Source organism: Eublepharis macularius, chromosome 15 (assembly GCF_028583425.1).
Source record: "Eublepharis macularius isolate TG4126 chromosome 15, MPM_Emac_v1.0, whole genome shotgun sequence".
Taxonomy (NCBI): Eukaryota; Metazoa; Chordata; class Lepidosauria; order Squamata; family Eublepharidae; genus Eublepharis; species Eublepharis macularius.
The window spans coordinates 35,424,860-35,438,068 of NC_072804.1; the positions used below are offsets into that span (position 1 = coordinate 35,424,860).

The 13,209-nt window shown below is 45.8% G+C and overlaps 1 protein-coding gene across 3 annotated transcripts in view; it reads left to right on the top strand.

Moving 5' to 3' along the window:
- The first annotated feature begins 345 nt into the window (after window positions 1-345).
- Window positions 346-13,209, top strand: part of SMAP2 (small ArfGAP2) — a 45,773-nt gene continuing 32,909 nt past the window's right edge. For 2 of the 3 annotated variants that reach the window (XM_055000067.1, XM_055000068.1), the window contains exon 1: window positions 346-1,393. In XM_055000067.1, the coding sequence (XP_054856042.1) occupies window positions 1,291-1,393 (103 nt within the window). In that variant the 5' untranslated portion in view covers window positions 346-1,290. Of the gene's footprint in view, window positions 1,394-11,534; window positions 11,623-13,209 lie in introns of those variants that run through there. The other variant, XM_055000069.1, reaches the window with a different exon arrangement.

Below are 13,209 nucleotides of genomic sequence, written 5' to 3' on the forward strand. Positions count from 1 at the left end.
CTCTCCGGCGCCGTTGGACTCCGGTCTCGTTTAAATGCAAAGAACGTCTCCTCCTCCATTCATAAAAAGCCCCTTCTAATTCGCTTCTCCCCCTCCCACGTGACCTTGCCGTTCCCCACCCCCACCGCCCCATTCATGGCCATTTCCCCCCTTCTCCTCTATACGCCGTACTCCGCCCCGTCCAATCCCTTTCCCGCCCCACTCTTCACTCTGATGCTTTGATTGGCTCCCTCGGCAGGGCTCGGAGACACACTGACCAATCAATGAAGAGCGAGGCCAAGATCAAACGGCGCTGGGGCGTGGCTTGCTCGCCCTGCTTCTCTCCCTCCCTCTAGGAGCCGGAAATAGGAAGCGGCGGCGCTGAGGGGCTGTGTCCATAGCAGCGGCTGAGCTGCTACCTGGTGACGGGGGGCGCTCTGCCCCTTCCATTTCACCCTCTCCATTAACTGAGGGAGGGTCTCCTGCCTTTCCCCTTAGAGCTCGAAACTGAAAGGACAGGAGGGTTGGAAAAATTCTGAGGGGGGATTAAGGGGTAGTATGAGGAGAGGGGTCTGAGGGGAGGGGCCTGAGCTTTCTAGAGTGGTGGGTTGGAGGCAGGTGTGTATTAGAGTAAGGGGCTTGTGTTTGGGCAGGAGCCCCCACTTCAAGATTTATGGGGGGGGGAATTAGTTAAGGAGAACTGAATTGGTCTTTCCCTGTTTCGTTGGAGTCCTTCATTGAGGGGGGCCTTCAGAAGGGGCACAGCCTTGTAGAATCTGCTTCAGGGTGACTGGCTGGGGGAGTTTGGGGGGGATTAGGTTCTTCAGAGGGTGCTTTGAGCCCCTGGTTCAGGGGAGGCAGGGGGTGCTGGTGGGGCTCATGTGGCGAAAGCTGGCTGGTGGCCTTCACCTTTGCAGCAGGTCAGAGAGATGCTACTTGGGCTGCCCAAAACGTAAACCTGCATAGTGTTGTGGTGTGTCATCCTGTTTCCGAGGTATGACTGAAGCGGGGAAATCCTCAGAAGGATAAAAGCAGCGTGGCAGGCAGGCGGAGGTGCCCTGCTGTATGTGTTGGGAAGGCCTTTTTCAGACGAGGAGGAAGTTGCCTTGCTGGGAGCTGCAATCTTTCTCTAGAGCAGGGTTGTGATCGGGTGTGAGTTAAAACTTCGGGGCAGGAGGGTGCTGCTTCTTAAGAAGTGTAAGGCAAGGAGGTCTGGGGAGGGCTGCTTAGCAGAGCTAAGGAAGGGAAGGGTATCTCTCTCCCCCCTCCCCTTAATTTTTCACATTCCTGCGGAGCCATTTCTTATCTGCAATGACGGGCAAATCGGTCCGGGATGTGGACAGATATCAGGCAGTGCTTGCCAATCTGCTGCTAGAAGAAGAGAACAAATACTGTGCGGACTGCCAGGCCAAAGGTAACATGAGGTGCCTTTGAATGTATGGGGTGGAAAGTGGTGAGGTGATAAATGTTGCTTGGCTCTTAGTACTGCCTGGTGAGATAGAGGAAGTGGAGGAAAGGGTATGTGGGTCTCCAGACAGGAGGATGCTAATCCATTTGGGAGTGGTGGTTTAGCCACAAAGAAACAGATGTCTAAGCCTTTGTGCCTTACTGAAGCAAACATATTGCTTCAGTCCGAGAGCGTTGTGAGTTTCAGGCTGTGTGCAGTGATAAGAAAGGTCTCTGATGCAGTGGTCGCTATTGCAGATTCTTCTGTCAGAAGTGCCTGCTGTCTGTCTGTGTGGCTGTACAGGGTCTCCCAAATCAGGCAAGAAAGAAGATGTGAACAGGTGGTGAAAAGGACCCTCTCCCTGGGGGAAAAAATTCAAATAGTGGAAAATTGGGAGGGTTAATAGTTTGTCATTGGCACTTGGTTGTTTGTGGGGGGAGAAATCCATGAATAACTTGGTGGGGGGGGGGACTGGCTACATGTGCTTGGTTATGTAATGGCATCATCAAGTAGGCAGCTCTGACTGTTAGTGTTGTAGCCAGAGAAGGCGTATTGGAAACAAATTCCATTACACGCTGATAAGGCTAGTTCAGACAGCAAGGCTGTGTTTGAAGAGTGGGGAAGGGAAGGATGGACTCTGGCATGTATTTGTGGTACAGCTCCTGAAATGTAGTTCTGTATATCCTTGCAGATTGTTGGGTCTTTTTTTTTTAAGTCTGGGTGTCCCAACTTCCTGCTGCAAGTTTCTAGTTCTCAGTGTTAAAGGAAATTTGGAAAAGTCACCAAATAATCAGACGTGAGAAGCTTGGGTTTAAAGCTGCTTCCCCCCCCCCCCCAAATACTTGCAGCTTCCAAGTTCTATATGTCACCAGGGAGGCTGATACAAGATGCCTCCGGACTTGCCTTTGCATGATTTGACTGATTGCCATATCTGGGTTGAGAAGAAACTTAACTAGCCTTTTGTGGCCTTACTTCCCTTGAGATTCCAAAGTTTTTCCATTTTGTTTTCTCTGCTAGCATATGGTGTGACCTCCAGAACAGCTTTGCTTTGTAGGCCTCTTTAAAGGGAACATCTGCTTGTGGGTCTGTTTGAGTATTGATAGTGCAGTCAACTACCTCGAATTCAGGTAGGGAAGCTTTTTAGTGGCTACATGGTTCTCAGGTTAGGAAAAACAATTTAGGGGAAGATTCATACAGATTAGCAGTTCTCACCCCTTTAGCAACCTGGGGACACCATTTGGTTGAAAACCATTCACAGGCCCTCCCTGCTTCCTCCTTACCATGTTCTGATCAGCCCTCTTTCATAGCATGTGAAGCAAACCTTGACGTGACTTCTGTCCTGTTGCACCCTCAAAACAATACACTGAGAGAGTTGTTATCAGTTTCAAGGTCAAATCTCAGAGAGTAGCTCATTCTCTAAGGACAAGAACTCGAAAGGCCAAGACCCAAATTTAATCAGTCTTATATTGTCGAAGGCTTTCACGGCCAGAGAACGATGGTTGATGTGGATTTTCCAGGCTGTATAGCCATGGTCTTGGCATTGTAGTTCCTGATGTTTCGCCAGCAGCTGTGACTGGCATCTTCAGAGGTGTAGCACCAAAAGACAGAGATCTCTCAGTGTCACAGTGACGCTGAGAGATCTGTCTTTTGGTGCTACACCTCTGAAGATGCCAGTCACAGCTGCTGGCGAAACATCAGGAACTACAATGCCAAGACCATGGCTATACAGCCCGGAAAATCCACAACAACCATTAATCAGCCTTGCCCCTTGGTGGGAAAGGATTTTGCTAATAGAGGCAACAGGAAACTTGCTTATTGGTTATAGCTTCTATTTACAGTCCAGCTGAACAGGGGTGGGAAGGGGCCTGGGAAAACTTTAGGAGCTGCTCATAGAAATAGAGATCAGCATGTCACAAAACCAGAACGTCTGGTATTCAGTTCAAAATCACCTTTGGCTATTACTGCTGGGGATGCAATATGGTATCTCCATTGCTACGTCTGTCTGTCTCTCTGCTGTTTACCTTTATAACTGAAGTAACTTTTATGACTGCACTAGGATTGTACTTCCTTAGTGCCTCTCAACCAATTAACGTAGCTTGGGGTTAAGCTGTTGGATCCCAGCAACCAATCGACATATTTGTTGCTAGTGTTTGGAAGTCATCTGGAAGGGGTGGGGTGGGGTGTCCACCATAAGCTCTCCTGCCTTTCAAAATAGGGGAAAGCCAACTTCAACCCCTTCCCCTGAGACAGAGTCTCTGCCCCGTTTCTTAAAACCATGATCTGATTTTCATGTTATCCATATGGGTGTGAGTAGGGCTTACCCCTCTCGCCTCACAAAAAGTCTTATGTAACTTGGAGTGCCCCTGCAAGATCTCCTGTTTGAGAAATGCCAGGATAGATAAATAACTTTGTGCTGTTGAGGACCCTGTAGAGCTCAAGATGTATTTCGACAACAATTCTGGAGTTTGCTGCCATCTTAAACACACATGCAAATGAAGGGCTAACTGTGATTTACAGCCTATCTCATACTTGGTTTAAATTCCCATCCAATTTCTGCTTTCCAGGAAAACAATTCTCCACAAAGTAGGTTTTCTAGGCTGCAAAAAACTCAGTAGATTATGTATGCTTGGAGCTTTGAAATCAACTAGAGTTCTGGATTACTTAGGCTTTGTGCTTTCACTGTATTGTGCTTCAAAACTTTTTTCCTCTGTTCTTTTTCTGTACTTCAGGGGAGAGGGGTCTGTTTTGCTAGTTACTTTGGAGCAACTGTACACATAGTAAGTGTGCAGAATTTATTAGCTCACCTCTCCATACGTGTCGTCATGTCTGTATAGAGGAAAATGTCATTTGTATCATGAGGGAGAAAGACTGGCTTTTGTGATGCTTTCCTGCCTGCTTTTTTGGAGAGAAATGTGTGGTTGTCCCAAACACTTTGGGTCAGAGTGGTACATATTTGTGGGTGAAAATAACCACACTTTTGTGATCAGAGAACCAAAAAAAAAAGGTTGACAGGGGGGAAGTAGTTGGTGTGGGTTGATGCAGAATACAAGATTATAACCTAAGGTTGCCAGCTCTAGGTTGGGAAATTCCTGGGGTTTTTGAAGATGCAGCTCGGAGAGGGCAGAGTTTGAGGAAGGACCGGACCTCAGCTGAATATAATGCCATAGTGTTCACCCTCCAAAGCAGCCATTTTCTCCAGGGGAACTGATCTCTATGGCCTGGAGACCCACTGTAATTTTGGGAGATCTCCAGCCATCACCTGGAGGCTGGCAACCCTGTAACCTTGTTCATGTCATTCTGGAAACGTGTGTGCTTGGAGTTGCTTGTGTTTCTGAGAAAACGGTGAAGGACATGAAAGAGGTCTGCAAGATCTTGTATAGTTAGTAATAGAAGTTGAGTCATTCAATGAAATCAGTTGGCTAGTCGCTCAGGTCTGGCATATGGGGAAAACGTAACTTCCCTTAAATGTGTAGTTAATGGGTAATTCGTTGCCACCAAGAGATGCCAAGACCTCTAGTTTTAACACAGGATTAAGCAAATACGTCAAGGATCAACTTGTTAGCAACTGTGCCTGACCTGATGGATGCAATTGGCCATTTTCAGAAGCATTGTGCCTGTGAGTTGCCAAGAGTGAGCATTGATAAATGACTGTATCTTGTTCTGCTTTGGAGTTTCCAGGAGGCATCTTTTAGATCTGTTGGAGATAGCATGCAGGGTTCAACAGACTTCTAGTTTTGATCCAGTATGGTTTTCTGAAGTTCAAGGACAGTTCTTGCGTTACCGTTCAAGGGCTCATGCTCAATATGTCCTTCTGAAGAGGTCAGTGTTGATAAAGACGGAGCATCACAAAACCAGTACTACCAAAGGCAGTACCATCCGTTTCTTAATGGTTTATCTGCCTGCTACTTCTGGCCCTATTCTTCTGAAAAGGCCGCTCACTTAATCCATTTCTTCATTTGAATTGCTTCTGTATGCTTGTAACTCCCGACTTCCATCACCCTATGCCACTTTTCTTGTGGCTGAGTGTTGGGTGGCAGGTCCGTGGGGATTCCCCAAGAAGCCCAAGATTGACAGTCTTGCTATTTGTGCCGCTTGGCTAAAGTCTGTTTCTAAAAGGCTCCCTTGAAAGTACTGGCTGCCAACGTTCTGCTTTTTGAGTATCCTGTTTAAAACAGTGAGCCGTCTTGGTGATATATTTCATTGTAAAATTATGCCAGTAAAAAAATAAGCTGTAAAACTGCAATCAAAAATTAAAATCTAAACAGCTGAAGTGTCCAGAAGAATGGAGTGGTAATTAAAAGCAGGGGGCGAGAAAGTGAAGAAATAAATCTCAAAAATTGTGGTTTGCGTGCAGGAGAACTATTGTCTGATATCCATGCAGAATTGTAGTTTTTAAATTCTGAACCCTGCTGTTTTGCTGCTCAGACAGCTTTATAATGATCTATTCAGTAATAAGCTCACACATTTTTCTTATGGTCTCAGGTGCATTCTGGAGCCCATTCGCAGTGTGTTTTCCTTGTTTGAGATTAAGACTAAACAGGATTTATCCAACTCCCAAATAAACCAAGTATGGAACCTTGAGGTTTCTTTGCATTATGCCAGAGGAGTATCTTAGTAGACAAGCTCCTGTAGAGAGGATCTCTTGAAGGTAGGGAGCTCTCAAATACACTAAGGAAAAGTATTCAAGCAGATAGGTTGTAGAAGTTTAAAATTTGTGTGGGTGGGGATCTGGGTATATTTAGCCATTAAACTTTTAAACAGTTGGGCTTGCAGACCTTTACAAACAAATCCAGGAGTCCACAGTGCATAAGCTCAGATTTGAGTTCTTGGTGCGGGCCTCTGGAGAATTGTGGTGTTTGGTGGGATATGAGGGGAAATGGACTCTCCTAACAAAATATCATTTTAAAAAGAAACATTCTCCAAGGTCTTGTTTTGACATTGAAATGACTTCTGGATGTGCAGAGGTATGCTTTTGATTTAACGTCCCCTGGGGACGACTTGGTTGCTGGGATTTTCCTAATCAATCGCTGCTTGCTGTGTGTGGGTCCAAGAAAGAAGTCTCCTTTAGTCTTGCGAGGAGAGGGACAATGGCTGTTTTCCACTTGCTTAGCTTTCTTCAATAATTGGATATGTTTTTCATAAAGCACACACATTCTCTGCCTGTGGTATATTTTGTGATCAGGTTTGCACCCTCTATATTCATGCAGGTTCTTGGAGGACATTAACTCTACAGTTAATGAGTACAGAATTGTAGGTGGTAATGTCTCCAAGTAAAAAACGTCTGATCTTTCCAGGGCTAAGTCCCAGAGCCTGTTGTGGTAGAAACCGAAGGTATAGACTTATCAATGACACAATAGCTAAATTCAGAGGCAGGTATCTGAGCAGCAGGTGCTGGTGGCAGACAGGACAAGAGCTGCTGCCTTCATGCTGACCATCTCTTGGAAACAAGATGCTAGACTGGGAGACATTTTGGTCTTGTCCGACACTTAGTGCATTCCCAAAGCCAAAGTTCTGCCTTAGAAGATGTATAGTGGTGACTGGTGAGGCATTGCCTCTGAGTGATTTCATACTAAAACCAGGTTTATCACATTCGGGATTATGGGGACTGGTGCCTGGGGCAGGGGGAGTAACTGCTAGGCAGGCATGGTGGAAGGTTAGTGGGAAAGCTACCATCTGGGAAGGGGGTCAGGCTAGATGGTGTCCGGGACCTGTATAGAAACTTGTGTGAGTTAAATCTGCTTCCAGGAACCCCAAATTCATTCTACCTATCTATTGAATATGGGCACTGAAGGTTACCAGATCCTGAAGGTTCGGTGCATGTAGAACAAAATAACCAAGAAATGAAGCTAAAATCCCTTCAAGAATGAAGCTAAAACCCCTTCAGAGGTGCTAGGGAGATAAAGACAGAACCTACCTCCTCCCCCTTTGGGACCCTGCACAAGAAAGGGAGTGTCGGGGGACAGTTTCCTGCCTCTGTGTACATGAAACCCCTGTCCTTGCTGTCATTCCCAAGCGAATATGCATACTTGCTCCATAGCAATCCAGAGGGTTAAGAGGCAAGTCAGATGCCTCCTGTAGGATGCAGGTGCAATGCCGTACTCAAGCCCTCAATTGTGAATGTGAGCAATAGGGCTATGCATGCCCTCCCTATTTACTGCAGGGTTCACCTTTCCTGTCATAACTGTCACCATTTTTATGGGTCAAGTCTGTATTAGAACTTAGTCATGGTTGAATGCTAGTCAGGTTCTCTTTTAATCATGGTTTGGAAATCTGCTGCAAGCCCTGGCTAAGATAAGAACCCTGGCTAGTAGTAACATGGTTTAGGTTGCTGTACATCAGGGGTCCCCAATGCAGTGCCCACCAAGTATTTTGATAAAGTGGGTGGCACCAGATAGAGCTTTTCCCCAGCACAGTTTTTGATTGGCTGTTGGAGATCTGATTGGCTGTGCAGATTTTTTAAAATTGCTTAAGCAGCAGCTGCCACCACAAAGTTCTTCACTGCCTGAATGAAGATAAGCTGTGTGTATGCAAGAAAATACTTTTAAACTGTGTGTTTATTTTAAAAGGCATCCAGTTAAACAGAACTTCCTCCTGAAATGGTGAAGAGTTACTATTGGAGATACGTACGACCTCACTTCCTGACATTTTGTGATTGGCACCACCTTTTGTAGCAGCCATTTTGTGGTTGTGCCTGTGCAAGTTCAAACAGGTTGGGGACCCCTGGTGTAGATGGGACTCCTTATGGTAAATGCCCTGGAGAAAGTAACAGTAGAGAAGGGAAGAAAATGCTCAAATCATGAGGCTGGGATTGTGCTGTATGCCCTGGTCCTGTTTACATGTCCTGACTGGGAGGCTAGCAGCCCTAGAGAATGGCATGGGGTGTGGATAGATGGTTTCTTCTTGCTGTGCCCCAGGTGTACACAGGGAAGAAAGTGCCTTCCACAAGTTTTAAAATTTCCTGGGTGAAAGAACAGAGTCCAGGCAGGGGAGAGAGCCTGTCAGGTGGGCTGCTGTGACTGGCTTAAAAACCGGAGGGCTGCCTAAGCTATTGCAGCTGATGGCATCATTACAAAGGACACTGCAGCAACCTTGGAAATAAAAGGTAGAACTGGGGTGGCTGTGGGCGAAACAGTTGCTTTTATCTCTAAGCAGGAGTGTGGGCTGTGGCTGTGAAAAATGGATAAAGAATTGCACGCAAGAAAGGATTACTCAGGTTTTGTGTAACGTGACTGCGCCTTGTGTGTAGGGGGTACACACATTGCTTCGACTTCCTTTAATTAGGTGATTTTAAGCAAATGTGATGCTCTCCCCCTTCTTCCTGCATGGCTTGCTTAAAGAATCTGAGCTGAAGAAACTTGTCTGGGGTCTGTTGCTATTGCATCAGAGAGAATTGATTCAGTGCCCAATGTGCTAGATACTGCATGTTCCGCAGTTGCGACACAAGCCCTTGCCTGTGGGGAACTGACGCGTGTGTGCTGAGCTGACCTCCTCTGACATCAACCTTGCTCTTTCCAATCCTAAACATGAGCAATTCAAAGTAAGTTCTGTTCAGAATTGGTAGAGCTTCCCAGTCACAGCCCTATTCCTTGGTGTGCCTACCTGGAGGTAAGTTCTGTTGGAGGCAATGGAACTTGTTTCCAGGTAAGCCTGCTGAGGAATGCAGCTATAACGCTGGCACAGAGCGACAGTTTTTGAATATGACTTCCCACTGGTCCCTTTATCATTTCCCAGTTGCACTGGTGGATGGGAAAGAGTGCATTTTTTGCAGGCAAATCTGTTATGCTTAATACGGTTGGAGCTTAAAATGAAGCCACTGTCAACAAAGGAAAAGATCCGCATGCACAATGTATTGAAAGATAATAGCAGCTATTTTTGCTTGGGGTGGAGGAGGGGAAAGAGGAACTCTGACCGCAAACCATTGCAGCAGCAGCCTAGAGCTTCAACTGAGCCTGCTTCCTGTATGTTGCTAAGGAGGCACGTCTGAAGAAACTGCCCAACTGGCTGTAGCCTTTGCTCTCTTTCTCCAAAGATCCTGTTGCGTTAACATCCTGTGACTACAGAAGGATAAAAATGATGAAATTGTTTACCCTTTGTCATTCCGAGTGCCTGATGGTAAAAGCTGAATTAGGCTGCTTGGTACATTTTTGAGGAGGGAGGGAGTGTGTGTGCGCATGCATGCACATGTGCTGAATTTATTTTTGTTGTATATTTAGGGCTGGAATATTATGTGATGTGGACTTTCTCCCCAAAGGCTGCAGTGTAAAATTGCATGATAAAATTAATTTGGTTGCAGGGGTGGAGTATATGCCACAGTTTCTCAAATGCATGAGAAGAACCTAGATTTTAGTACAAGGTACAGAATTCAACTTACTGAAATATCTCAGCATTAAAAATAAATCGGGTTTCTTGGTGGCTGGGAGGATAGGGTTGAAAATTATGATAGATTTTAGAACTTGTTAGCCACATTCTCTAAAACAAGGAGCAGCTTGCAAATTTCAGTAAAACTGCAAAAAAAAAATGGCGAGCCAACATGATGTAGCAGTTAGAGAGTCTGAATAGGATCTGGGAAACTCAGGTTCCTCTCCGTGGACACTTGCTGATGCCCTTGGGCTAGCCATTCTCTTTCACCCTAACCTACCTCACAGGGCTATTGTGAGGATAAAATGGAAGAGAAGAGAGCAAAATGAGTCACTTTGGATCCCCATTCGGGAGAAAGGTGGTGTATAAATGAAATAAATATATTCTGATGTGTGGCGCTCCAGATCATTTGTTTATTTCTGATTTTCTTTCTCATGTTTTATATCTCTGTATTGTGTTTTGTATTCAGCTACTCTGAATAATGCTGGGCAGTATATTTTAACTTCTGTTTTACTTATGTTTCTAGACTCTGCTGCTAAAACATGGCTCTTGGTCTAGTGCCTGTTTTGGTGGTTTTGATTTGGTCTGATGATGGGGGGGGGGTCGGTCATAGTTTAAAATATTGTGCATTTTATCCTTTGTGAGCCATCAAGAGACTCTTTTGAGTTGAAGAGATGGTAAATAAGCCAGTTAAACAATTAACCAGTATAGTTGCATGGGTACTGAGTGTACAGTGTCCTATCTGTGGCTTAGTTTGCTAGGGTCCTTGCCTGGCTATTGTGATCTCAGTTCAAGAATCTTATTTTTTAACAGGATTCCCAGTCAAATTTTTGGCTCACAGAGCCCTTCCCGGTGTTGCATTTCCTGCAGCATTCTCCTTTGCTGCTCCTGGGACTATTGGCTGCCACAATGCCACACTTCCCTTTACTATTTCGCAAGTATACTCTGTATAAGAGTTCCAGGAAGAGTGTGTGTTTGGAACTGTCTTGTTTGTGTTCATGGGGTGCCAATAATGAAGCCTGTGGTGTGGGTTCCAATGACGAGGGGGGCAGCCACTTAGGAAATGACCTGCTGGACAGTTCTGGATGGCCCAGGCTAGTCTGATGTCATCAGATCTCAGAGCCAAGCTACAAGTGTCGCCTGACACAGGTTGGATACGTGTCAGCTTCCCTCAAGTTTTGATGGGAAATGTAGGCATCCTGGTCTTGCAGCTGTAATGGAGAGCCAAGCTGTAAAACCAAGACGCCTGCATTTCCCATCAAAACTTGAGGGAAGCTGACAAGTGTCCAACCTGTGTCAGGTGTCACTTGTAGCTTGGCTCTCAGAAGCTAGGCAGGGCCTGCCCTGGTTCGTAGGTGAATGGGAGACCACCAAGAAAAGAAGCCCAGGGCCACTACGCAGAGGCAGGCAATGCCATGGCAAACCTCTTTTGTTTGTCTCTTGCCGGGAAAACCCTATGTGGTTACTGTAAGCTGGCTGTGAGAGTACTTTACTCACATACACACGCACACACACACACGCACAAACGTGTGTAACCCTGTTGCATAGTGTAGATCCTGAGAATCTTTGTTAAGCTGATATTAAGTCTTACGCATGTATATAACTTCATCGTTAAATGCTGAACTCATCACACTGTGGAAACGTACTGTATCTGATTCTTTCCCCTTTCCCAAACTCTCCCCCCTCTACTCTTCCAGATGCACCCTCCCAGCCTTTCCCACAGGTTCCTTGAGATCCAGAACCACTGGTGTCAAGAGCTGCAGGTTCTTCCCAAAGTGGTGCCTCTCCAGCTGATGGTCACTATTGCGAGTTCTGCTGGGTCTGCTCATCAGTTTAAGGTTTCCCCCTACAACTTCCTCCTTTGGTTTGTCCGGGCATCTTATTCTGGTCCCCTTCCTGCTCACCCTGGTGTATTGTAAGAATTCCTCCTTTGAAACCAACCCTCTTGTAGCACTTTACCAAATAGCTGTGAAGACCTTACCCTTCTTTAACCCTTGTGGCGGTGCAGAGCTTGTCGTCTTTAATCTTAGTGATTGCCCAGCTCTTTTTCTCAGGTGCCTGGAATATACCTTGTAGAAAGGCTCAGTATCAATATTTTATATAATCCCATTTTTAATATTGAATGTTTCCCACCAACTGGGCTGGAAGAACATTTCCTGTTCTTAAACACAAGCATCGTTTCCCCCCACCCTCTTCCTCCCTGGGACTTAATGCTAGGCTTTTTGGCTCTGGCCCTGCACAGCCCTGAATAAATATTTCAGAATGCTTAGATGCCGGCTTCAGATTTCTACAAGCCGGATAGCTTTCTAACTATTCCCAGGATGCAGAGAAAATGAACAAATGAGAATAGGTGCTTGTTTGCATATGCTCTTGGCTAAGATCTGGTTCTGAACCAGAGTAAGCAAATCTCTGATCTTGAAGCCGCTTCTGGGACTCTACCTGCTTTTGGGGTCTTAGAGTTGGACGTGGGAAGAGCCAGCGTCTGACTCAGGGCCCTTCAAATGTGAGTGGAGCATCGTTCTCCACCCACCCTGAGCTTCTGCTACCAGCAGCTCAGTGCACCCAACAAAAACCATTAAGCAGCTTGAGGGCTTGTATATAAAGGTCCAAAAAACTGCATATGGTTTGAGGGTGCAATTTACCCACTTCTGTGGACTTGAAGAATCTTCATGCTGGAATTCTCACATTTGTCTGTTCAGTATTTGCTTTTTAAAGCATACCTATTGCATTGTAAGACATTGAACAGTTTACATCTGCAGTGTAATACCATGGGAGTTGTAAAGCTTATAAAAGTGGGCATGCTTTTGTTTATTTGTTTACAATGTTTATATGGTCTCTTTTCTCCTAGGATACTGGGCAGGTAATCAAGGTTAAACTTCCAATAAATAAGACAGCTATCAAAACTATTTGGAGACCTTAAAAGTGGACAGAGTCCCTGGTGTGGCCCTCAAGCTGAAAAATCTGCCCCTCCCCACTTTAGAACCAAGTCCTAGCTCCCTGCGGTTTCTTAGTATCTGCTTGCATGGCAGTCATGTGCAATACTTGCTCTGGGGGAGGGGAGGAGAGGATTTAACATCTTCCCTTTGCAGCATCCTGTGAATCTACAAAGCTTTATTACCCACAGCTAATATTAGTCAACTGTGGGACATCAGGGGTCCGCAATGTGGCTCCTGTGGGCAGCACAGCACCTCCTGACACCTTTTGTGTGTTTTAAAAAAGATGGTGGGGCCAGAGGAGGGTTTTGCCCAGCCAGGCATCTGATTGGCCATTAGAGATTTGATTGGCTGTGCAGATTTTTTAAAACATTGTTTGTGCAGCAGCTGCCATGAGAGCACAGAATATCTTCACTGTGTAACTAAATGTAAGCTGCGGCAGCCATTTTGTGGCTGGCTCCATCCCTTATGGCAGCTATTTTGTGGCTGTGC